Genomic DNA, 25,553 nt, shown 5'->3' on the forward strand with positions numbered 1-25,553 from the left:
TAAACCATACATCACAATGACTTTGTAAATCATTTTATTAAATCAGTATTTACAGGCAGTTTATTTCCACTCAGAGCTCATTAAAATCACCCGTTCTTCTCATCCAAACTCTTGCTGTTCTTGTGAACTCTCCCTCTAATAAATTCAGTTTCTTGAAGTCCTGAAAATTACCAGGAAGTAAATAAGAGGCACAAGCTGAAGACAACCGTAAAAAGACATTTTTTACTTAGGTGCACCTCTGAATATGGCTTGAGATCATTTCTCCAAATGATGGTAAAAAACTAAAACTTCTATTGAGAACAGTGATCTTGGCCAGTCAGACAGTCAACAGTCTGGTTCATCTGCAGCTGTATCTCTGAAGTGTTTCACTGGTGAACCATCAGTTACCCAACATTCACAGCGGGTAATGTCATTTCTTCCATGACCCAGATGTCCACAATTCATCTTGAGACATTCAGTTCCAGTTCACTGCACTTCTACAGCCGTTTCCAGTGTCACCCCAAGCCTCAATACGGCCATCAGCTGCCTGAACAGCCAAACACCTTTTAAACAGTTACATTCATTCAGTCTTGTTCCCTTCCTATGTGCAGTTTTCTACTGAAGGACATCAAGAAACAAGTACTGAAAAGATTTGATGGGGAGGCCTGTGAAGAATACGTTGATTTCTGCACTGGAGTCTGAAAACACAGCCTTCAAATAATGATTCTGTACAGCTTGATTTTAAAATGAGATTTTGGTTCTTCTCAATTAAAATACTGCTGACACTGCTGTCATCTCGTACAAAAAGGCAAAAAAGTATCTTAAAAATCTGTTTCATTTGTTTTTTTGTTGGGTTTTTTTTGGCTTTATATTAAATAGAAACATTGGTGGGACAGACCAAGGAAGACAGCTGAAAGCTCAAAACAAAACACACCAACAGAATTTAGAAGATACACAACTTGACACACATGACAATTACCTTCCTTGTTTAAAAACAAAATGTACATTTCAGGGGCTTTCAATACCAATGGCTTTTTATGGGAAGGTACCAAAAAGTACTCAGCATTAATGTTGAGTTTACTGTGGACACTTTGACACCAAACCAGCATGTCACATTTCAGACCTGCAACCAATTTCCTTAAAATGAGAGATATATTTATATAAAAAAGTCTCTTACATACTGTTGTTGGTAGTTGTTGCATTTGTGATGTGAAATAGTTTTACCTTCACATAATAAATCTCTGAGAATCCCTAAAACAGATAACAAGCAAGAAGACAAAAAAAGACTGAATATTTGTCAGTCAGACAACATCTACAAAGTTAAAAACATGTAAAGGTGTGAGAACCGATGTATGGTATTATTGCTGATGAGGAGCTGCTGCCCGAGTATCAGCTCATCTCTTTTTGCTACCACCTGTCACTTCTCCTCCTCATCCTCCCCAACATCATTCGTTCAAGTCTTTGCTTCTGCCTGGCAGGAATCCAGAGCCGGGGAATGGAGGAGAGGGATGGAGGTGGGGGGGCGTTTCTTAAAGGGATCATCACAGTGAGTCCAGAAGATGTCCACAATCACAGTGTCAACAGACGTGGAGTGGGGGAGAGAAGAAAGGACATTTCTGTTTTACTTCCTCCTGGAGTTCCTAGCTCCTGTAAGGTCCACATGACTGCTACAAGGAGGCAACGGTGCAGCTGCATGTCAAATGTGAGGGAACTGAAGGAAGGAAGTCTTACTAACACAGTGCTGTCTCTCCCCTTCAATAGCTAGGTGGCCCCAAGGCTCACTTATCTGTGCTGTCGGAACCTTTGGGTGCCATCTGGCTGATCGACAGAGTGATTATGTGATCGGCTGTTTTCTGAAGGCAATGTGGAGTTATTGCGCCCTTGCCTATAAGAAAGACAGGAATAAATTAGAGATGGCAGCTTTTACATGAAAAGCTGCAGGACAAACATTCTCCTTATCGGTCCTATTTACTGGATCCCTGAAGTCTGGAAGCCACACGAGGTTCGGGTTGTAGTCTCACTTTGTTTACAATTGGATCAGTTTTGTGTTCTTTTACTACTGTACTTTTATATTCTTTCATGCACTTTTCACTGTCATTTAATCCAAATGAAAACATCCGTTCATGTGCTTCAAAGTTGCAGGGAGCTTCCAAATAGTCTTTTTTTAAAGTATTTTTGTCAGCTGTGGTCTATAAAATGAAATACAAGGTCAAACACCATGAGGGGAGGTTAACAAGTCTCATCCCAATCCTACTTACACGAATGAATGAAATTAACTTTATTTATTCCCCGTAGGGAAAATATCTTTCCATTGATGGTTAGTCACACCTGTGTACAGTGCCTTCAAAAGTATTGGCCCCTGAAGCCTTTTTGACATTTTGCCACATTTCAGGCTTCAAACAAAGATAACTGAAAATATTTTTCAAGAATCAACAACATGTGAGACACAATAGTGAAGTGGAACCAAGTTTATTCAACATTTTATATTGTGTTTACAAATAAAAAACTGAAAAGTAGGATGTGCAAAAGTGAGACCAAATGACACACAGGTTTGTCAGTGTTAGTCATTTTGGTCAACACTGGATCATTCAGAAGTCATCAGGGAACTTCTGGAGTCGTTCAGCTGAGCTGAGAACAGGGGGCCAATACTTCTGCACATCCTACTTTCCAGTTTTTTATTTGTAAACACAATATAAAATGTTGAATAAATTTGGTTCCACTTCACGATTGTGTCTCACATGTTGTTGATTCTTGAAAAATATTTTCAGTTTGTTATCTTTAAGTTTGAAGCCTGAAATGTGGCAAAATGTCAGAAAGTTCTTGGGGGGGCAATACTTTGCAAGGCACTATGTACAGTATTTTCCGCACTATAAACCACACTTAAAAGCCTTTAATTTTCTCAATTTCTTATCTAATCTTTCTAATCCAATGTGCCAATATATGAAAAAAGATTTACAATAGACCATTCATTGAAGATGAGTTTTCAGATGCATTTTATAATCCAGTGCACTTTATAATCCAGTGTGCCTTATGTTTCAAAGTTTTTCTTAGAATACGCCATTCATTAAATGTGCGCCTGATAATCCAGTGTGCCTTATAGTGCGGATAATACTGTACATGCAAGTACAGGCCCAAAACACACACACGTAAGCATGCAAGCGATGGGGAGGTAGAGTGGTGGGCTTCTTGGGGCCCCCAATCAACAGCTTATAATAGGGATGACGCCTTGCTCAGAAGTGCCTCGGCAGTGCTCGGGAGGTGAACGGCCACCTCCCACTGCCACTTCACACTCCAAAAGGTTTTGCCAGACACGGGTCTTGAACTGGGTCCCCAGTTCAAGACTTAGTGGACCGAGCTACTGCCACCCCTGACATGTGGATTCTGACAATCTGACCAGGACTCTGCTAAAGTTATTCTTCTGATTGTACAAAACTTACATATAGTAGTAAACTGTAAACATGTTTTTGTAAAACTGTAGGATAAATTATAAAAACATTAGGAAATTTTAAATACTCAATGTTTTTTACACATATTTAAAGTGGACAAAAATATAAAATAATTATGTGATGTCTTTCAGTCGGATACTGAGCTCATGAAATGTCCAATACTCTGCAGCCCAGCAACAAAGCTTCCAATGGATTGCAGCCTCCTGACCTTAACAGGCTGCAAATGAACCCTCTAACAATGTACCATCAATATTTGTTACTTATTACCTGTCAGCACTGGGCTTGTCCTGAGGCATCTCCTCTGGACCAGCACTGCCCAGTATTCTCTTCCTCGCCTCAGCATACTCTGCCTCACGTTGAGCCAGAGATTTGACCTGTGGTGTGGGCCTAGTTTGACTCAGGGGCGAGCCCAATGACCCATTACTTGCAGGCCGCTTCAAAATGCGGATCTGAGGTGGGGGTGCTGCTCGTAGAGATTCATCCTGTATCACCATGGTTGTCCTCAATGGAGATTGTTGAAAATTATTACTGGGCTCTCTAGAAGGAGACCGAGATGAAACACACACCAGAAATTAGTAAATTAACAGACAGTAAGAAGCTTAAAGAAAAACATGCAACAATTCCAACAGCTTAGTTGCATTCATGACAAAAATAAAACACAAACAACAACAAAAACATTCTGAATATTTTTTTTTTTGAATAATCAAGGTTACATTCCTGCTACAACAGAACATTTGTTCATGAAGTACTATAGTGATCTGCTCTTCAATTCAAAGGACTTTTTAAAAAAAAAGTATAATTTCATTGTTTCACATTAGTGGCATTACTATTGAAGTATGATTTTTGACTCATGTCAGACATGGTTTTCTTGATGATGGAAGTTCAGTCACTATCATAACACCTGTGCTTGGCTCTCAAGTGAAACATCACTCATTTGAAACAGCATACGCTCACTGATTTATGTTCACAAGCATCTTCTACATCATTAAAACATCAAATTGGTGAGGCAACTAAAACACTACATAAAATATCCATTTTATGCATTTGTAGAAATGCATGCCTGACATTTTGCTATCAAGGACAGGAACCATTGGAAACTGTTCTGAAATTTTCAGTCATTGCATCCTCCATCTGATTTGTGTTATCTGGGAAAACATAAAGGTGACTCAATCAAGTTTTTTGTCTTCACATAGATTTAAAAAAAAATCAGATTTGTGTCATTATAAAGCAGAAAAGTCTGGGTTGAGACTTCAGCGTAGTGATGTGAACGTAGCCTAAACTGTTAGATAACCTGCACAGACATCTTTGCAAAAAAAACCCCTCCAAATACCTCTGGTTAAATTCAGATGTCTACCTTTACAGGCATTCATGACACAAAATAAAGCTGTATAGTTCTGATATAAAATTTAAGCCATAATTCTGACAAGTAGCTGTTTTGGGACACATATATTCCACGTTTAAAGTCTTACTTTTCTTTCTGGCTGATCCTTAGCTTCTCTGTTAACCGTTTTTCCATTTCCTGTTGGGAAAAATAATCAAAACATTGATGTAAACAAGCAACATGGTCAGATTGATGCGCGATGGAAAGAAAAGTACCGAAGATCTTGAGTCGTGGGGTGGATGGAAAGCAGTATTCTGTTACAGGCTATTTATACACGTGTAGAAAGGCTGCCAAGTCATAACAGAGCGATGAGCTATGTCAAATATTATCCGGTTAATGTCGCCCCTTAACCGAATCTTAATCCGGATTAAAGAAACATAATAAAGTTCACTTTACAGTGACTAAACACGGGAACGGTATGAAACGGTGATCCGTAATTTCAGCCCGTCTCCTTTTCGGAGCCACGTTCTTTACGTCATGAGACAGCGATGGTTTGCCCAACTACCGTAGCCGCAGCTAATGTTAGCTCAATGTTACACTTCAATGTTGTAAAATGTATATCTAAAAGTACATCTAATTTGATATGATAACGGATCTTCACACGGGCCTGAGTTGTGTCGTGCATTAAGGGAATATTTGTCACCAAGCAAACTAACAGAACAATTCAGACATTTTCCATGCTAGCCAACCAGTGTCTAGCTAGCATATCTTCGGCTCTGTTGAGACTCAAATTTCAAGGAGTATTTTAAGTGTACCGGCTTAAAACATATCCCTAGCTAATCAGGTAGTGGATATTCGGATGACACACCCTACAAAATAGTTTATGAAAAGCCAGCCTTATTTGACTGGTTAGCTGGCTGGTTAGTCCAGTTAGCTTCGCGGCATTAGCTCGCAAAGTTTCTTGAGGCTAATGCTAGCTTAGCAACCATTATGGATCGTGTAATGCCAAACAATTCAACGATGATTTTAAGATAAATTAAAATAAAGAAGCCTTGAAAGCGTACTTGGCTTTAAACGGAGGAAAATCGAGCCTTGAATAACTACTTACCACGCTATCAACTGTTTCCTCCCAACTTTCGGTGACCACCTCATCCATGTTTCATTTTGCTCACGCTGGTTGAAGAACTCCAGACCCGCCTCTCGCGCCGCAGGTTCTGACGTCACGTGGACGGATTTCCCAACACGACTATCGGCCTCCTGACAGCCTATTACAAGAGGTCAAAGGTCTTCACTGAGGTCGGTAGGTATACTGTACGTCAGTAAAGAAGTGTTATTTTTTTTGTTCTTTGTATGCACATGCCAACGGTGAGAGGAGCTCTGGGTGTTTGGTTTCCTTGTTTCTCATCACCAAATTTAAAATCAAGCCTAATGGGCAAAATAGACATTTTAAAAGAGATGTTTTGAACTTTTTTGAAGTAATTTTTCTACATACAGATCATCTGAATACCAGGTAAAAATATAGTATTATAAGTGCATCGTTATTATTAAACGTGAATGCAATATATTGAAATGCAAATTGAAATGCAAATGAATCTCGCATTATTTTGCCTTACATCAAATTGAAAGTGGAATTATTTAAAATATTGTCACAGGTCGCGGGGTGCTGGAGCCTATCCCAGTTGACTGGGTGCGTGAGAAAGGGTACACTCTGGGCACGATGCCAGTGCACCGCAGAGCCACACATGAATGGACAAACACACACGCATACACTCAAAACTACACGCATATTTGGTATCATTAATTTACCTAAACTGCATGTTTGTGGATATTGCCGGAGAACTCAGATTGAACTCACGCAGACACGGGGAGAACACGCAAACTTCACACAGAATGGGACTCAAACCGGGAACTGCTTTGCTGTGCTGCAACAGCGCTACCCACTGTGCCAGTGTGCTGCCCACTCAATTTTAATTGAGTGGGTGGCACATGAAGTTATTTTTATTAAAATGAATTGATATTTTGAGAAAATTAGGAGCATGTCTTTGTTTGATTTTGTTTGCTTGTTATTATAGACATCCCATCAGTTTGAAGTCCTGTTGCCAAACATCAGTTTCAGTTTGTACAGATGAGGGCAACCTGATTCACAGTAAAGCAACAGTAATCCTCGAGATGTTGGGATATAAGATCAATATAAGGCATAATAAGCAATACCCTCTAAGGAGGAGACGGTTAGAGGCCAAGATAAAGCCAACACGGAGAGACGTCAGCCAGCTAGCTGAGTTGCAGAAACACAAAATGGTGAATAAAGGGGTACCCAGGAAATACAGCAAGCTCTCCGTACCTGAAGCACTCGATACTGCCAAACAAAGACTAACAGCTCTTCCTACCCGACTGAAGGGATATACCAAGGAGATAGAGGCCAGGAGAATAAACAAGACCTTCTCCACTCAACCAGCAAAAGTGTACGCTGAGTGGCAGGGAAATAGCAGCAGCCGCTCACACCCACCCAGAGCTGAGGTAGAGAAATACTGGAATGGCATATGGGAAAGAGAAGCATCACACAACACCGATGCTCATTGGCTAGTGGACCTGAGGACTGACCACAGCTGCCTCCCAGAACAAAAACTAGTAACCATCTCAAGGGCAGATATCCAAGAAAGAGTGTCAAAGATGAAGAGTTGGTCAGCACCGGGTCTGGATATGATCCATACATACTGGCTAAAGAAGCTGACAGCACTCCATGGCGCATAGCAGCACAGATGAACCAGTTGCTAAGGGATGGGACACACTCAGAATGGTTGACTGAAGGCAGCACAGACCTGATCATGAAAGACCCACAGAAGGGATCTACCCAATCCAACTACTAGCCAATAACCTGTCTCTGTACAACATGGAAGCTCCTGTCAGGCATCATGGCGGCTAAGATGAGTAGGCACATGGTTCAATATATGAGCGGGGCACAGAAAGCAGTTGGTAGTAACACTAGGGGAGCCAAGCACCAGCTACCGGTGGACAGAGCAGTCCACAGAGACTGTAAGAACAGGCAGATCAACCTGTATACTGTCTGGATTGACTACCAAAAGGCCTACGATTCAATGCCACACACGTGAATACTGGAATGTCTGGAACTGTAAAAGATCAACAGGACACTAAGAGCCTTCATCAAGAACTAAATGGGAATATGGAAGACAACCCTAGACGCAAACTCCAAGCCAATTACTGGCTTGGAGTGAACATCAAGAGCAGCATATACCAAGGGGATGCACTATCACCACTGCTGTTCTGCATAGGCCTGAACTCCCTTAGTCACATCATCACAAAGAGTGGGTACAGATACCGATTCTGAAGTGGGTCAACAATCAGTCACCTCCTCTACATGGATGACATCAAGCTGTATGCCAGGAATGAGTGAGAAACCGACTCACTGATCCACACCACTAGGATCTACAGCAATTCTGGTTGGACTTTGATGAAGTGATGCAGAGCATACCTAAAAGTGAGAGAGAGTTGTCACTGGTGCAGACTTCAATGGACATGTTGGTGCAGGAAACACAGTTGATGAGGAGGTGATGGGCAGGTTTGGTATCCAGGAGAGGAATACAGAAGGACAGATGGTGGTTGACCTTGTAAAAAGAGTGGAAACGGCTCTAGTGAAGATAGTGTATATAAATATACACTATACTAGCGGGAACCCGTGGTAATTCTTATTTTGTTTTATTTTTCTTCTTCCCCGTCACAAAACAAACCACTGAGTCCGACAAAGCCATAAAGGCCTCGTGTGGGACGGACGAACGTGAAGACGAAGGCCGCTTTGGCATTACGGTCCGGCCATCCGGCTTCGTGAGTGCGGTCCTGGTGAATAAAGCATCGGGGTTCCCCACAACATGAGGTCCATCCCAATCAAAGAATATAAACCGCTATGTTTGACGAAGTCAAAACAGCTCCGTAAGTGAGAGACATGGACAAATGTGAAGACTGGAGGTAACCCGGCTAGTGGCCCTTACTTCCGGGTAGATGCCGGACAGCGAGAGGTTTTCAAACGAGCTTATTCAAATATATAGGTGGGAACATATACGTAAATACACACATGCTGCTGTGTTGTTGGACATGAAGATGTGAATGTGGATTGAAATGATTCAAATCGCATAACTGAAAATGACTACCATAGATTACAAATTTTTAACCAACAATAATTGTATTGTATTGCATTGTATTGAAGTGTATTGCATTGTACAATATTGTATTGTATTTTATTAGAGGAAGTCATTGTTTCACCCCGGAAGTTTTACTTACGTACTCATACGTCGAAACTTCCGGTGTGCCATTGTACCGCTGTACGTGTTTCAGGTTCGTGTGTACATTGTAACTACATGCTAGTTAACTCAATTAAACACTTCAGCTATGCTTAACTGTCGACACAGACACAGATTTAGGTTTTGTGTTTAATTCCTCTGCCGGCTAACCCACTTTCCCTTTTGAAGTTACTTACTAAGCTGTAAACGTTGTACAGAATCATTCGCCTATGCTAGCTTTTGCTAGCAACGGCAGCTAATCGAATTGTTAGCATGTCAGTGATCAGAAAGGAATAACCGGCTGACATAAGATGATAGCAAATAATTTTATAATGTGGTAATGTTTTCTTCTGTCAGTTTGACACCACCGTTTTAACACAATCGTTTCCATGTGGTGTTATTTTCCAAGTTGTCTCTTTGGTTGACGAGTAACGTATTGCGCGCCTTCAACTCTAAATCTGCTTCGGTAGAATTGGATACATTAATGTAAAATGATTCGCTGGGGCGACCCCTGAAGGGAAAAGCCGAAAGGGAAAGAAGAACGTAAAATGCATGAAAATTTGAAATGATCTTACCATCAAATGAAATGCACATCTGTTGTGATTGTCTCTACCATTTTGGTTGACTTTTTTTCTTGACGTTTATCACATAATTAAATGAAGTTGCTTAACGAGCATTTATGTTTGTATGTTTGTATGGTGTGGAATAGGCGGTGGAGAGTGGACGCTGATGGGGGACGAAAAGGAGACCTGGAAAGTAAAAACTCTTGATGAAATCCTACTAGAGAAAAAACGCAGAAGAGAACTAGAAGAGAGAACAGATCCCAAGTGCCAGAAAAATGTAATCTACAAGTTGATGGAACACACATATAACACCTCCATGTTGTAATGTTAAAAACAGATGTAAATTACTTCAATGACAGCATAAGCAATAATTCCAGTTCATCATTTTAAGTATAAATATTAATGATTGTGAGTGGAATATTGTGCACTACAGATAGATTTGAAAATAAATTTTATGTATTTGTAATAATAATAGCCTACATGTGATTGTTATTTCTAAATGTCATTTTGTCTTTTAACATCAGAGCTAATTGTTTTATGCTGCCTTTTTTTTAGAGGTTTAAGTGACGCAATACTCAAAGAAACAATCTTAGTTTGAACAACAACCATTTCTTTGTTTAAAACATATTTTGTTGGGTATTGGTAGCAGCATTGATAGCTATCTGACATTTGTATTAACTGTAATACCATCCAAGCTTATTTCTCCTATGTATATTAAGCTTTAAAATTGTTTTCTCATTTTTGTTAAACACAGTTCACACAGGGCCTTGCTCCACAGGCGGATGATCGGGAAGCTAAACGAGACACTCTGGAGGAAGGAGAACTACGGGATCAGAGAATGGAAATAACAATTCGTAATTCCCCATATACACGGGAGGACTCAACTGAAGACAGGTATGTAGAGTTGTAAGAAAATGATTACATTAAGTTGACTATAATAGTCTATTTTCCAAGTGACTATGCCATAGTTAAAATAGTGATTAGGTTTACATCTTTGCAGGGGAGAGGAAGATGAATCATTAGCAATTAAGCCTCCACAGCAGATAGCAAGGAAAGACAAATCTCATCACAGAAAGGAGGAGAAGAGAAAAGATAAAAGACATCATCGGAGTCACTCTGCTGAGGGAGGTGTGGGAATTTTACTGAATTATATATGAACAAGCATCTGAACATGCATGGAGCTGCCACTAATAAGTTTTTATGCATACAGCAGGAAAACATGCACGACCCAAAGACAAAGAAAAAGAGCGAGACAGTGATCGCAGGAAGAGACAATGGGAAGAGGACAAAGCCAGGCGAGACTGGGAGAGACAAAAAAGAAGGGAAGAGGCCAGAGCTCATTCGCGGCGAGAGAGGTGAGCACCGACCTTGGATTTTTATAGTTTACTAGATTATCTTACTCTGGTTTGGACAAAGATGTATTTAAATGTATGATTCCTTCGTAGATTCCAGTATGCTCAGTCTTTTTGCTCATTAATTCCTGGTTATGCTAACTATAAAATTGATCTTCAGAGTGGCCACAGTTTAAAATGGTCAGTTGGAAACTCGGATCCTCAGTATACTGCATTTTAAAAGTCTATAAGAAAAAAGCAGTGAAGTCTTCAGCTTCAGTGAGCTACTAGATAAAAGTTACTCTGTCTTGGAGATTTTAACCTTTGTTGTCTTCATGGTTATATGATGGTAGATTTCTTCCAATATTTTTCATTTTTGATACACTGACGGATTCACTAGATTAGCATTATCTTGTATTTTGTAAAAAGCAGTCCACAGTGAGTAGAATAAAATGTTTACCATCATAACAGGCTAAATATTTCACAACAAAAGTTTGGTACACAGTTCAAACAATGGACTTGGGATTTTCTAGGAATTTGTTGATGTATGTGAAAAGAAGTCATTTTATTTCTGACAATGTTTGAATGTTTTTTGTGTTTGTCATATGTTAAAGCTTTTACAGTCTTTAATAGTTGAAACAAAATACAAACAGACAATGACGAGATTGACCTTTCGGTTGTCTGGACAGACCTCGATTGGATTCTCCTGGGTTTTTTTTGGACCACAGGGACCGGTTGGAACAGCTTGAGCGCCAACGAGAAAGAGATCGAAAGCTGCGAGAACAACAGAAAGAGCAACGAGAAATGAAAGATAGAGAGAGGAGGGCTGAGGAGCGACGCAAAGAGCGAGATGCTCGACGAGATGGTCAGTAAAGGAAACAGAGCAATTGCTGACCGGATTTGCAAAAATCCATCATAGCAATCTGTTTTTTCCATAGTCTTCAGGTAATGCTAAATTAGATTAAACAGGTCTTGATTCCAGCTCAATAGTTGACATACAAACATAAAACTGATATCATGGACCTGTCTGAAAGAAAGTGATTCATATTTTCCAAAATGTAGAACAGTTTATTGACAATCGAAAGCACTCAGTGTTTCTGTCCTATTAGGAATCATAAAGGAGTTTTTTAAAACCTGAGAACTGCAATTCTGAAATTGCAGCAGTGTTTGAAAAGGCTTTCTTGTCCTGCAGTGCCGTCCCACCATAGAATGCTTCCTGATGACTATGATGGCAAACCGAAACAAAGTCACCGCAGTCGAAGTCCCGTCCGTGCTCCTCGAGAAAGATCTGAGCATGGTGAACAACAGAAAAGTGCAAGTAAGCTTACTATTTTTACAGTCTCTAATTTGTTACCGGCTAATACAATGCCCATGGATATGCAATGGTAGAGGTGAAAACACAAGGATGTGAACTACATTGCCATTGATCCAGGGACACATTTTACTACAGGGCACGCACTCATGAATATGAAGGGAGGATATGGTGAGTGCTGATGCATTTGTTGTGTATATTTTGTTTTGCAGGGGGTATTTTGCCTCAGATGACTCTTGGTATGCCGTTGAAGTATTTTTATTTGACTCACGATGTATCCTAATTTTTTCTGTAGCATTGAAGGATGAGAAGCCAGAGATCAAAGACTTGCTTGCAGACCTTCAGGATATCAGTGACAGCGAAAGAAAGACCAGCACAGCCGAGTCTTCCATAGGTAAAGTGTTGTAGTTGGAGGAACAATCAGATCATTAACGTTTCATTAAAAGGGTGCGACACTGGGGTTCCCCATATAGTCTTTTAGAGTAGACGGCTTAAACTCTAGGACAGCCGACTGCTTTGGATGAAGACTGTCACTCCCGAACATACTGAACATGATTTTTTATGTCCAACAAGAATGGAAGAATCCAGTCTGCTAATTTAGTTAGTTTAATGGTACAATTTGTTGGCCTTAGATGGAAGTTTTGTTGAAAATGGAAAATTGCATGCATAATTCATTGTTAGCTTAGAAGGAGACTCATTTACAGTAGATAACTGTGTTTGATTTATCAAGTCTCAGTTGCGCTACTTCATTCCACTAAATCCTTTACACTCTTATCTAGCTTCAGGATCAGGCTCTGATGAGGAGGAGGAGGATGAGGAGGAGGAGTCTAGCAGCCAGAGTGAGGCCGAAGATGAAGAAGGGGAAGAGGAATCTGTTTCAGGCTCAGGGAGGTCTGAGCACAGTGCAGGTAAAACCATCAAAGACTCCTGCTACTGCACCACGTAGCGCTGTTGGTTTAATGCTTCGTTTTCCTCCTCTCAGAAGACGTGAGTGAAGAAGAGCAGTCAGACGATGACTTTGAAGAGGAGAGGGAAAATGGAGCTCACATTCCTGCAGGTGTGTGAAAATAAGTGGTGTCTGTAAAAGTCAGATCTGTGCTGCAGATTGACTAAACTGTAGTCATATGTGTCAAGTGTTGTTTAGTTTTTTCATGGAAAAGCTATTAATTGGAAATCAGATCACAAAAAGTTGCCAAGGAGACAGCCGACATCACATCTGGGTCAGATAAAGCATATTTGGGAGTTGTATTTGTCATTCCCTGTAGAATGTTACTTAAATACCTAAATAAATATGTTCTTATCTCTGGAGGTTTCTGAGAAACAAAGTCTGAGACTCAAATACAAACAAAATGTTAATAATGGAGCTGCTGAAACAAACAGTTCACTATTATTAGTGAACAATATCTCACTTCATCAGTAGGGGGCTCACGAAAGTTAAAAACACCACAGAAAGATCCATGTTGAGTCAACAGAGGACATGATGGCTTGTGTTTACACCTGATGGATTTTGTGTCAGTCTTTAAAACACTGGTTAAAATACAACACCTCCAGTTTGTGTCACATTTATGTTTTGTTGCAAAACTAGAAGTAAAAGTTTGGCACAAAATCTTGACATGATTTCTACTTAAAGGCTTTTCCCCAGATCTTTTAAACACCTTTCATGTTCCTCACATGTGGATTGAGATCAAGCATCTGATCCATGTGTGGTCACATTATGAAACCATAACCATCTCCATGACAACTGAGCAAATGCCATCAACTAATGAAGACCGTGAAATGTTGTTCAAAGCTCAGGAAAAGGCTTATTCATAGTCTTTTGTTTTTTGTCACGTTCGTAAATTTGTGGTTTACAGAGCAAACAAACCTTTACATTTTGAATTGAAGCCAGTTTGCTAACAAACAACATGCCAACTTTTCTGCCTAATTTATTTGTAATCAAACTTCAGGCAACAGATATTAATGAATCAAATCTGTTAATGAATATGCAAACCAAACAGACGCTCCTGATGACTCTGAACATGTCTAATGCACTCACCAAAACGAAACCCACTTCATCTGGGTCCCCTCAGTGCCTGAGTCACGGTTTGATCACAACTCAGAGGAGAGTGGTGAGGACATGGAGGAAGAAGAGGAGGATGATGAAGAGGACGAGGAAGAAGATGAAGCAGGAGAGGGTGACCCCACGCCTCAGTCTCAAACTCATTCTCGTTCCCCAACCCCCGAAGAGAACTACATCCCAGACTCCCCTCCAATCTCCCCCGTGGAACTGAAGAAGGAGCTGCCCAAATATCTGCCTGCTCTACAGGTAAGTAGCATCATGGCGCCCACGTTCACCAGCTGAGCCACGTCATGTTTTTAGATTTAGTCATTTGATGTAAATGATTTTCATTTTGAGGTCTTCATTTAGAAGGGATTCATGTTTTTCCAGGGATGTCGTAGTGTTGAGGAATTCCAATGTTTGAACCGAATAGAGGAGGGAACCTACGGTGTGGTGTACAGAGCCAAGGACAAAAAGACAGGTATGAAAATGAACACGCAGACCCTTTTCTTTTGCTTTCACGGGTATGTTTATGGTGAAGTATCTGTAATGAAAGAATTATCATGTTTGCAGATGAAATTGTGGCCTTGAAAAGACTGAAGATGGAGAAAGAGAAGGAGGGCTTCCCCATCACCTCTCTAAGAGAAATCAACACGATTCTGAAAGCTCAGCACCCAAACATTGTCACTGTTAGGGTGAGAAAAACCCAATGATTTATTTACGTGTTTATTGTTAAAAACATGTCTTACTACGTAATGTGCATCTTGTTGCTGTAGCTATAGGTGAGTCTTATTTTGTCTCTGGTTTTAGGAAATTGTCGTTGGCAGCAATATGGATAAGATCTATATTGTGATGAACTACGTAGAACATGACCTGAAGAGTTTAATGGAAACCATGAAGCAACCTTTCCTGCCAGGTAACCTGACACATTCAATTTGAGTTAATTTAAAATGTAATTTAAAGCTCCTCATTAGAATGTAATTTGTGATGGATTTTTTTTTTTTTATGGGTGTCCTCTGTGATCCCTTCAGGTGAGGTGAAGACTCTGATGATCCAGCTGCTTCGAGGTGTCCGACATCTACATGATAACTGGATTCTCCATCGTGATCTGAAAACGTCTAATCTTCTGCTGAGCCACAAGGGAATCCTCAAGGTACGCTACGACTGGTTCGCACACGGACCTGCAGAAAAACGGCGATCATCAAATGTTACCTTAGTTAGAAAGAGAGACTACATAGCATTTCTGTTAGTCTGTTAGTCGAGTAATGAAAAATGTAAGATAATGAAGCCAGTCTAACTTTCAATACTTTGCAACTTTGGAGTGAAGATTTCTTTCAAACTATTGATTCTTGGTGATTCTTAACTCATTGGCGCTTTGATCTTCTTCAGTAGATTTTCTCTGACGCTCCTGATATTTCTCTGTGTTTTTCTCTGTTCTTGACAAGATGCGTTGCTTTGAGCGACACCGTGTTCGCTAGCGGGTTCACGCTGACATACGCAAACTTTGTTGCATCTTAAACTGCTGCAATTTTTCGCCATCCTCTTTTTTGTAACTGGATCAGTCGTTATTATGCTGAATTTGATAATTAATAGCCTGATTTTCACTGAAGAGCTCAACCAGGCTGCCCCCCAGCCCTCCCCGTTGAAAAACATAACTGACATTACGGGCAGGCAGTGAGTTAATTAGATTTTTCTACTAAGCTTTTCTTCATGGAAAAATGATTTTAAGTGTCTCTGAATGCTGTTGATCTTATTGTTCTCTGGGATTGAACAATTTGAATTAGTGTTGTCAGGAGATTAAAAAAATGAATTACAGGATTTGTAATTAATTAATCTAATTAATCCCATTTTAATCTCATACCTGCTTAAGGACCCAAAATAAAGAATTTGAATTCTAGGACATTACAAAATTGTAGTGCATGACTAATCAATAGAATACACCAAGAAGAGAAGATTTGAAATCCACATTTTTATTGGTTAAGTGTGCTTTATAAATGAAATTTAAAAGAAAAAAGGCCAAGCACATCAGCAAACCAATGAGGCCAGGTGTATTTCTTAAAAATGCAATACAAATACAGTTAAATAGAATAAATTCAGAAATAAAATAGGACTGAGTCTCAAATAGGTACATAAGCAGACTCTCAATCAAAATGAATACTAAAGCTGACTCAATACAGCAATTTAAAATAGTGTAACATGCCTCTAAATAAGGAAACATCAATAGCAAGATGCCAACAGGCATCTCCTTTAAAAGGGTAAGCTAACGTTCAACTCTGTGTCCTGTGACATGTTTTACATTTAAATGATTCGTTAGGCTGGAGCTGCTTCGGTGATATGAAATTTTCTATTACAAAAAGGTACAAATCACTGCGTTTTTGTTGATAGTCCCGTCTTTATTCTTTTTACAAATAAACTTTCCACCCAAAGGTGCGTGTGGGCTTGCCTCGCTCTCCTGTGTCGCGTCCATCTCTGTTGTCAGTCACTCTGCTTTTGACTAGTGGCGCAGGTACAAAGTGACGTGCCGCTGCAGCCTACGGGTCCCTCAATGGGCCAAATTTAAAATTCTCGCGCATTGACTTGCCACTCGCGATTAATTGCGTTAATATTTATAGCGCGTTAATTTGCAGCATAATTAATTAATCTAAGTAACGCGTTAAAATGACAGCCCTAATTTGAATACTCCATTGGATTTTAAGCAAGGAGAAAGGACAGATTATCATGATATGAACATAAGAGGAGGAGTCCTGTTAATGCAAAGAAATTATTCCGATGCAAAATCCCATACAGTGGTGTTCATTTAATTGGCTGTCCTGCTCTGCAGATTGGCGACTTTGGTTTGGCCCGAGAATACGGTTCTCCCCTGAAGCCGTACACCCCTATAGTGGTGACCCTGTGGTACAGATCGCCAGAGCTGCTGCTGGGAGCGAAGGTGAGTTCATGATACAACCACAGTTCATGGTGATCAGATAAGAAACACATGTAATTCCTGAAGCTACAGATATTAGAAGGAAAGTACAGCACTTGTTATGCATATTATATCAGATGACTGTGCTCACATAATGTGGGAGTAGCAGCATTAGTTTAAACGCATGCCTAAAAAACAGGTTAAGATACTGAATAAAATGTGAAACATGACACAGAACTGACAGCTTCCAAATGACAGGTTGGGTCAGCTGATTTCAGTGCATCTCATTGTATCACCAAGAAATACTAAAGTAAATCAGTTATATTTTGATAATAAATTAAGCTTTAATGTAAATTTTCAAGCAAACATTTCAAAATGTGCTCGGTTCAGCCTTTTAAATGTGCAGTAATGATTTTCTTTTCATAGTGATTTATGATGATTTTGGTTCCATGAGAGAAGCTGTTTGAAGAGATATTATGTTGAATATTCTTTCTAAATATTTTATAAATAAACAATGAAACGTTTAATTTTGCAAATTGTTTGCATATCAATAGGTTATTAACAGAATTGCTAGTTTCGGCTCTAATTGCATAGCCTCAGGCTACAGGTAGCCACGGTATGGGGCTGGAAGACTGATGCTGAATTTGGACCAGAAGATAAAAATTAGAATTGAGAACAAAGCAGTTACTAAAGAAAGCATCTGCACCGACACCTCTGCCCATCTCCAGTACATTTCATAAAACTGTGGCTTGAATGCTCCAAGTACAACTCTTTCAACTATTACCTTCCGTTACAGCATCTGTACACATTGACTGGTTTTGCTGTTGGGAAAATTGTCAGCAAAGCAAAGACGACATTTCATTTTTGAGCAACAGCAATCTTCCTTTCGGAGCCTTCATTCCATCGTCAATACCAACTGCTGAAAATCAGTAGTGCTGTAAAGAAATGTTATTTTGCAGCAGCAGATCTGCATCAGCAAAGCAAGAACTGTGCCCTTAGACTACATTTACCATCAGCACTAAGAGGGTATTTACATAAAACAGATTTTTTTCCCCTTTAAGGTGATTTGCTTTTCACAGGAATGGTTACATCATCTTGATTGATTGGTTTATGCCGAGACATTTTTCCAAGAGGGTAACATCTGTGAAGGATTAGGTTTATAAGATATGTTGAAGTACCACTGAACGACTTTTACAGTATATGATTTATACAGCCAGACGCTGGACGTCCAGTCGCTCATCAGGGTACGTCTGCTCTCAGCCATGAGACAGACTTCAATCTCGATTCGTGCCAGACAGACCGTCTACTTTATATTTCAGTGGACTGCCACAGTGTTTATTCTTCTCTCCACAGGAGTACTCCACTGCTGTAGACATGTGGTCAGTGGGCTGCATATTTGGCGAACTCCTCACCCAGAAACCTCTTTTCCCTGGAAAATCTGATATCGACCAAATTAACAAGATCTTTAAGGTAAATACCCTCATTTGCCTTCATAACATGAAGTAAATCCTCTTGTGTTTACAGCCCGTAAATCTTTGGAGTTTGTCGACTGAGTCGGGATGGAGGTAGTGCTGGATGTTGCCTCAGCTGATGAAGCTTTTGTGCTGCTCAGAAGCTCACCAGTCACAATTTATCATACGTCGAGACAAAGTCACGCTGGGCCACGCCTTAAACGGCTACGAGCCTCTGGAGAAAGCAAAAGGGAAGACTTTTACCTGCGTGGTTTGTTACAGGTGTACCAGCAGCTTTAGTGAAGCTAATGTCGCCTACAGCTAGTATGAGTTGAGCGAGTTCTAATATTTGTAATGCTCCTCCCTACTAATGCACACCAAGTAGCACACAGGATGTGTAGCACCAGGTGTGAAGCTCTGCTCACCTGGGGACTAACCAAACAGTGAAACAAGACTGACATCTCAAAGAACAAACAGAAACACAGTATTCAGATGAACAGTTCAGTTTCTTTAAGAAGCTGCCAACTCACACAAGATACTTGCTCAGAAATGAAAGTTATGAGTTGATGAACAGATGAGTTGAGCTACACGCCCGTCATGAGTCTCGCTGCTGTCAACAAACATTCAAAAACATTAGGTCTGCAATAATATGCCTATATTCACAGTTGATGCAATCGAGAAGCTTTGATTAAGAGATAAGATGAACAATTTCCACTCTTTAACCCTTAGTACCAAATCAGTTATGTCAGTAGTGACTGACTTTACTATGGAAGAATGGAGGGATGGTTGGTGATCAATTTAAGAAGTCATTATTTGTTATTTAAATAGATAATTTTGAAAGCCGATTTAAAATCCCCCAGTTTAGAGCAGCTCTTAGCTTTTGGGAAGGACACTGGTGTAGTTCCAGTAACTACACCAATTCATCAGTGCCAGCGTAGAGAGCGCCACATGTGTGGAACTTGGCTCGGTGCCCTGAAAGCAGTTGTCCACTAAACGCTTTTTGACAGATAACTTGAGTGAAGCGTGGCTGCTGTGTGGCCTGATGACATTTGGAGTCAAATGTTTTTAGGATCTTAAACCGTTGTATGTTTGGGTTCTGTTGTGTTCAGTGAATACTTTTTGCCAAGGAGACTCTATCTCATATCCATCTCTCCTTGTGCGGTGTGCTGTTTACTGACTGCTGTGTGTCGTCTGTAGGATCTGGGATCACCCAGCGAGAAGATCTGGCCGGGCTACAACGAGCTGCCTGCTCTGAAGAAGATGACTTTCACAGAGTATCCCTACAACAACCTGCGAAAGCGATTTGGAGCGCTGCTCTCAGACCAGGGCTTTGACCTCATGAACAAGTAAGATAATTAAAGGCTGTCTTATTCCACTCCACATTGAAAGTCGCTGCATCTTTCACTACTTTACTCCCGGAGTGTGCGTGCGACTGCGTAGCATATTGCATCGCGTGTGTACGACGTGATCTTGACAAACTGCTGTAGCTGTGATGAGGGCTTTAGGTGTTCCAAGGTGTCAAAAAGAAAGAAAACAGCTGCTTAAAGTAATGTGTTTGAATAATATTTATTGTTTAAAAGAGCCTTATTAGAATTAATGTGGTGTGGTTTCTGTTTTCAAATATTTCTACACCATCAGTTTAAGTCTGGCAGGCAGATTTAAAACAAAACAGTAGCAGGCTGGTAATTCATAAAAATGTCTATCCTGTTCACGCATGCACACACAAACAGACACACACACACAGACACACACACACACACACACACACACATACACACACACACACACACACACACACACACACTTTTTCCCGACACTCCACAGTACAGGAACGTGTTTCAGACTAAAAGACTAATGAGCTCATGATTCTTTCTGACACACTGAAGTTTCTTTTGTTTATCAGCTGCAAACAGCAGAGACTGGGTTTCCCACCCCCCTCAGATCCCTTTCCCCCCATGGGGCCTTTTTATTCCAACACCTGTAAATGACAAAACCAGACCAGCGTTACCTGACAGCTGCAGAGGATGGTAACAGCATGTCCACTGTGCTGCGGCAGCGTCACGGATCAGTGGAAGCTTGGCGTCCGTCCAGTGCGGCTGAAGCTCTCCAGCTGTCAAAAGACTCACAAGGAGTTTACGCAACACACGAACAAGCGCTCATTAAAAACCTTCAGTCAGTGTGAAAGCAGCTTTGTCACAGTTTAGAGGTAGACTCTGGCAGGCAAACATCACAGAACTTTTTGGAACATCACAGCCTCCGTGTTTGAAAGGTTTTTCTGATCAGGTCCAGGTATCCAGGCTGAGCAGGGCCTGAAAGGGGGACTGATTCCTCAGGCAAGAACAAAGAGACCCAGATAAGAGGTTGTGATTTCAGTGCTGAGCTTTCGGAGACAAAACTGCTTCTTTTCTATCTTACAAGCTGATATATTTTGCATCAGCATGTGTATCAGCTTTGAGCAGATCAGTGTGACTGTAATTAAAGCCAGGAGAGTTTTCAGCGGTGCAGGAAGAGCCACCATTCTTAGAATTCCAAACTAAAATCAATGATATGGGCAGGATTATCCCGCGGAATGTTTCTGTAACCATTATCAGGGCTGCCTGCAACATAAAACCAATGACTTGTGTAAAATCCTATCAGGCTGGTGTTAATCTTTTACACATCGATCCCACTGGTGTGGAATATTCTGAACAGACACAATATAGAGAGCCAGTTATTTTAAACAAGCAGCTATACATTATGTGCTCTTCTCAGGGCTTTGAAACAGAATTTTTTCCTATTGGTTCGTTCGTAACAGAAACAGTATTATACATTTATAACAGGACATTCCTGAACCGGTTAGAACAAAAAAATATAATCCCTGATCTGATTAATAACATTCCTTGTAATTATAAATAGATTGGTAGCTTTAGGACTTTTAAATTAGCAATTCAGGCAAGTAGTTTACATCAAGTAGAAAAAATAGGTATGTTTCTACCATGCAATAATCACTACAACAGCACTAGGCCTCTGCTTTACGCAAGCTGCATCACTGCAGTTAAGGCCTATGCCTACTACTTAGAGACTACATGAAATATGAGGAAATAGCTGAAACAGAGATGAGGCCACCATTTGAACACAGAGCCTAACAGAAGACTAGGTATACAGCTGCCATTAACAACAATAAAAAACATTGTCAGTTTAAAAGAGACATGTCATGCTAAAGCTGGCATTATGAAAATCAAATACATTTCTTACAAAAGAAATGTCCAAAGTTGTCAAGGCCCATTCAGTACATTGTAATGATAAATTTACCTCTTGCAGTTACAAAAACAGGCAATATTCACTATTTTTCTTAAAGCCTTTTTAACTTAATAATGTGAAACAAACTGGAAGTGAACATGCTTAGCAGGCTTTCTGACTACCAGTCAAAGGCCTACTGTATTGGGCTTTAAAATCCAAACCGATTATTTAAACAAATTAAAAGAATATGTTCCAGGTAACGTCATTCAGTGATAACCTGATTAGACAAAAAGAATAAACTTCAAATATGAAAATGTGCGATCAGCGCTGACCTGGGTGATGGGGAGCTCCGTAATACTCATCGTGAGTTTCTTGAAGTGTGGATTTGTTGCAGCCACGGATGCCCACTGCGCTTTAAATAGGCTTCTGTTCTCACAGAAGCATCCAACACTGAGGCAATGGGAACGTTGTACGACAGTGGTTTCTCTTTCCTTGGCCATAAGTGGCTAATCTATTTCATCATCATCTTCAGACATCTTCATCATTATCATCTTCACTCAGTCAGCGCCTCCTGTACAACCGAGAAATTTAGGAGCCCATATGCATTTCACTGAGGTCTCTACCAGACAGAGTTTTTAAAACAATCAACAGGCATAAAAAACGGTGTCGCATAGGATTCTTGGACTGTCTTCTCATCTAAATACAATGTGAAGATGTCCAAAAATAGAATTAACTAGCATTTGAACAAAGAAATTAACCCCTAGTCAATGCAAGCTTTTCCAAAATAAGCTTATTCGTCACAGCCCAGCAAAGTGAACTAACAGATACAATTAATGTCTAAATTAAGCATTTTTTATAACTGATAGACTACAACGTCTACCTCTTAGAAGTTTAATCAAGATTGGGAGCCTTTGCCTTGACTGCTGGTGATATGCTTCAACTCTTCTCCACTCTGGTGGCAGATATTTTTTTCAAAAATGAAAAAAACAAAACAAAGCAGTATTAAGTAGTTATCATTATTTTATAGAAACTATTCTGTTCCAGACATAAAAAATATAAAATATGTTTTTGTTTTTGCTTCTGGCAAAATACCAAAAGTTTCTGTTTTTTGTTTTTGTTTCATGAACAGAAGCATACAGCTACCAGGCCCCAGTTTTTCCTGTGTTTTAGAGTCGAGGCTCCTTCCTCAAACCTTCTGGTTCCTCATCTAGATTGCCTGTCAAGACATAATCGAGTTAATCCAGATGATTCACTCAATAAAACATGAGCCCAGGGACACCACTGGGTTCATATTTTGAAACTTTCTTTTTCTTATTGAATTGTATTTCATACAATCAGCACATCAGCATATCCTTCCCACCATTTACACTCAAAACTCTTGAGTTGAAATCCTGCTGCGGCCCAGACGTTCACTTCACAACAGATTCCTGTCACATGGACTCATTCCGCTCCACACAGGAGTGGTGCTAGAGACAGCTAACTTAAACAAGTTGTGTAGCTGCATCAGCCTCATCTAAAGGATGTTATTCAGGAGTTGACACAAATGCATTATGTTGCCATGGTAACACCTTCCTACAAAGCGCCCATTAGTTTTACGAGAGGCCGAGCATGTGCAAAGCAACAGATGTTTTGATTACTGAAAATAAAGATGAGTGCAGCCGCTCACTAAATGAAAGCTGCACTGTCTGCACATAAATGGTTGGATATGAAGAATCATGTTCCACAACAGTTTGAGCTGCTTCTGTGCTTCTGTACTGAAATATGTGCCATTAGTGTAAAGTTGATCATTACTGTCTCCAGATTCCTCACCTACTGCCCCAGTAAGAGGATTCTATCAGACGAGGGCCTGAAGCACGAGTACTTCCGTGAGACGCCGTCACCGATTGACCCGTCCATGTTCCCCACCTGGCCGGCCAAGAGCGAGCAGCAGAGGGTGAAGAGAGGCACCAGTCCTCGTCCACCCGAGGGAGGCCTGGGCTACAGTCAACTGGTAAGGACATTAGGCTCCACTTTCTCCATTACATACAGCTACCAGGCTTTCTGAACGGCGTCTGTGTTAAATATATTACAGACCTACAGTCTTCTGCTTTGTGTCAGGATATTTCCTCCTTGTGTTTTCCATGATGAGCACCTTTTAGTTCCTAATGTGTTCAGCAGTGATCCCAACCACCCATAGGTTTATTTTGCTGTGAAAGTTTGTGTTTGTTATTGCGCTCTCACCAAAGTAATCACAGCATTTTATCCGAAACCGAAAATATTGCTATTTCACGTTTAGACTTATTGGTATTAAAAAGCTGTGAAACAGACCACTACCTCAGAACTTCTGTGTGTGTGTCTGTGGGGAATGCGATCAAAATGTAGCAGTTCAGTATTTTTCTAAAAGAACCAATGTAGGTATTGACCAGTTCTATCATAGATATTTAAGAAATCCCTGTGATTGTTCTCTCTCTGTCTAGGGTGACGATGACCTTAAAGACACAGGCTTCCACTTGACAACCAGCAACCAGGGAGCGTCTGCAGTCGGTCCAGGATTCAGCCTCAAATTCTAAGACCAAAAACGTCCAGACATTTTACTGTCTGTCTGAGAAGAGGGAACAAATCGCTCTGGATATGTTGTTCCATGGGAAGTGGACATTGTCCCTGGTTTACAATTGTAAACCCGATCAATATCTGATCATTACAACTGTTACCAAATAGTCAGGACTGTTTCACAGCGAGACTGGTGGCTCCAATGCATTTTGAATTTCCAGCATTTCATTTCTCTGTTATGATTATTTTCAAGAAATTTCACCATTTTAAATGTGGCCATTTTAGCTCCTATTGTTCTCATCTTAAAACTCCATTTCATCTTATGTCATATCCTCCGATAATGAGAAATATATTCTATCAATGGTTGGTAAATCCTTGCCTCCCGAGCTACTGTATCATGATTCAGCATTCTGTCAAATAACTAGGACTGTGAGGTCATTTGATGGTGGAGGACAGTGTTTTTCATAGAAATAAAGTTTGAAACTTTTGTCTGGTGTTTTCCATGTAATAAACTGTCCAGGTTGTGCAAACACAACTGCAGACTGTCAGGAAAAAAAAAAGTGAAGGGAAGCTGAGCTTGAAAAAAAAAAATCATCCTTGAATGCGACTCTGCAGTCACTGTCCAAAAGTGATGTCATTCTTTGCGCTGCACACATCGTCTCATTATTTTGTTCTTCTAGGAGAAAAGAGGCCCAGACTGCTCTGCCTTTGTTCTCTCTGCGACTTCAAATTTTAACCAATAGATTGCTTGATTTTAAGCCTTAGGAAAATAAACGGTACACTCATTCCCTGCTAAGCAAAGAAAAATCCCCTCCTCTCTGGACGTTCAGAGCCAGCAGCAAATGGAAACGTTCATTAATCACTTTTATCTATCCCCTGCCCCACTGGAGCCTTCTGCAGATTATTACACCTGATGTGTTGAGTAATCTTGGAAGCAGAGCCTCTGGTGGAACAGACAGCTCGGTCTTTGGAGGCAGACTGCTGGCTTCATTGTGATGCTAGTAAAGTAAGCTAGACGTCTGAGGTGTTCCATATGCAGTTTAAGGTCTGGATGTTTCCAGAAATTGTAGACAACATTGCTTATCCTGGCTTTTGTAGTGAAGTAAATTATTCAAACGGTACACATTGAAGCAAGGCTTCTGTAACTTTCAGGCGCATTAAAGGAAA

The 25,553-nt window shown here is 40.3% G+C and overlaps 2 protein-coding genes across 6 annotated transcripts; one reads left to right on the plus strand and one right to left on the minus strand.

Moving 5' to 3' along the window:
* Positions 1 to 17: 17 nt before the first annotated feature.
* On the minus strand, positions 18 to 5,937 carry szrd1 (SUZ RNA binding domain containing 1). The gene is made up of 4 exons (XM_068329564.1): positions 5,855 to 5,937; positions 4,895 to 4,944; positions 3,693 to 3,962; positions 18 to 1,864 (listed from the first exon to the last, which is right to left on the minus strand). The coding sequence occupies exons 1-4, from the start codon at positions 5,900 to 5,902 to the stop codon at positions 1,762 to 1,764; spliced, it is 471 nt and encodes a 156-aa protein (XP_068185665.1). The 5' UTR covers positions 5,903 to 5,937; the 3' UTR covers positions 18 to 1,761.
* A 3,118-nt stretch (positions 5,938 to 9,055) lies between these two features.
* On the plus strand, positions 9,056 to 24,867 carry cdk11b (cyclin dependent kinase 11B). 5 transcript variants are annotated; one of them, XM_068339094.1, is made up of 20 exons: positions 9,056 to 9,093; positions 9,748 to 9,878; positions 10,356 to 10,495; positions 10,602 to 10,729; positions 10,812 to 10,956; positions 11,622 to 11,797; positions 12,125 to 12,250; positions 12,540 to 12,638; positions 13,024 to 13,152; positions 13,227 to 13,301; positions 14,314 to 14,549; positions 14,673 to 14,763; positions 14,856 to 14,977; positions 15,093 to 15,198; positions 15,314 to 15,435; positions 17,104 to 17,211; positions 18,541 to 18,657; positions 19,836 to 19,984; positions 23,658 to 23,847; positions 24,314 to 24,867. In XM_068339094.1, exons 2-20 carry the CDS (start codon positions 9,768 to 9,770, stop codon positions 24,404 to 24,406), a joined length of 2,463 nt encoding a protein of 820 aa, XP_068195195.1. In that variant the 5' UTR covers positions 9,056 to 9,093; positions 9,748 to 9,767; the 3' UTR covers positions 24,407 to 24,867. The 5 variants fall into 5 exon arrangements, with proteins under 5 accessions (XP_068195195.1, XP_068195210.1, XP_068195219.1 ...); XM_068339109.1 differs by having other exon boundaries at positions 13,230 to 13,301; XM_068339118.1 differs by having other exon boundaries at positions 11,661 to 11,797.
* The last annotated feature ends 686 nt before the right edge of the window (positions 24,868 to 25,553 follow it).

This window comes from Antennarius striatus, chromosome 2, assembly GCF_040054535.1.
Source record: "Antennarius striatus isolate MH-2024 chromosome 2, ASM4005453v1, whole genome shotgun sequence".
Lineage (NCBI taxonomy): Eukaryota > Metazoa > Chordata > Actinopteri > Lophiiformes > Antennariidae > Antennarius > Antennarius striatus.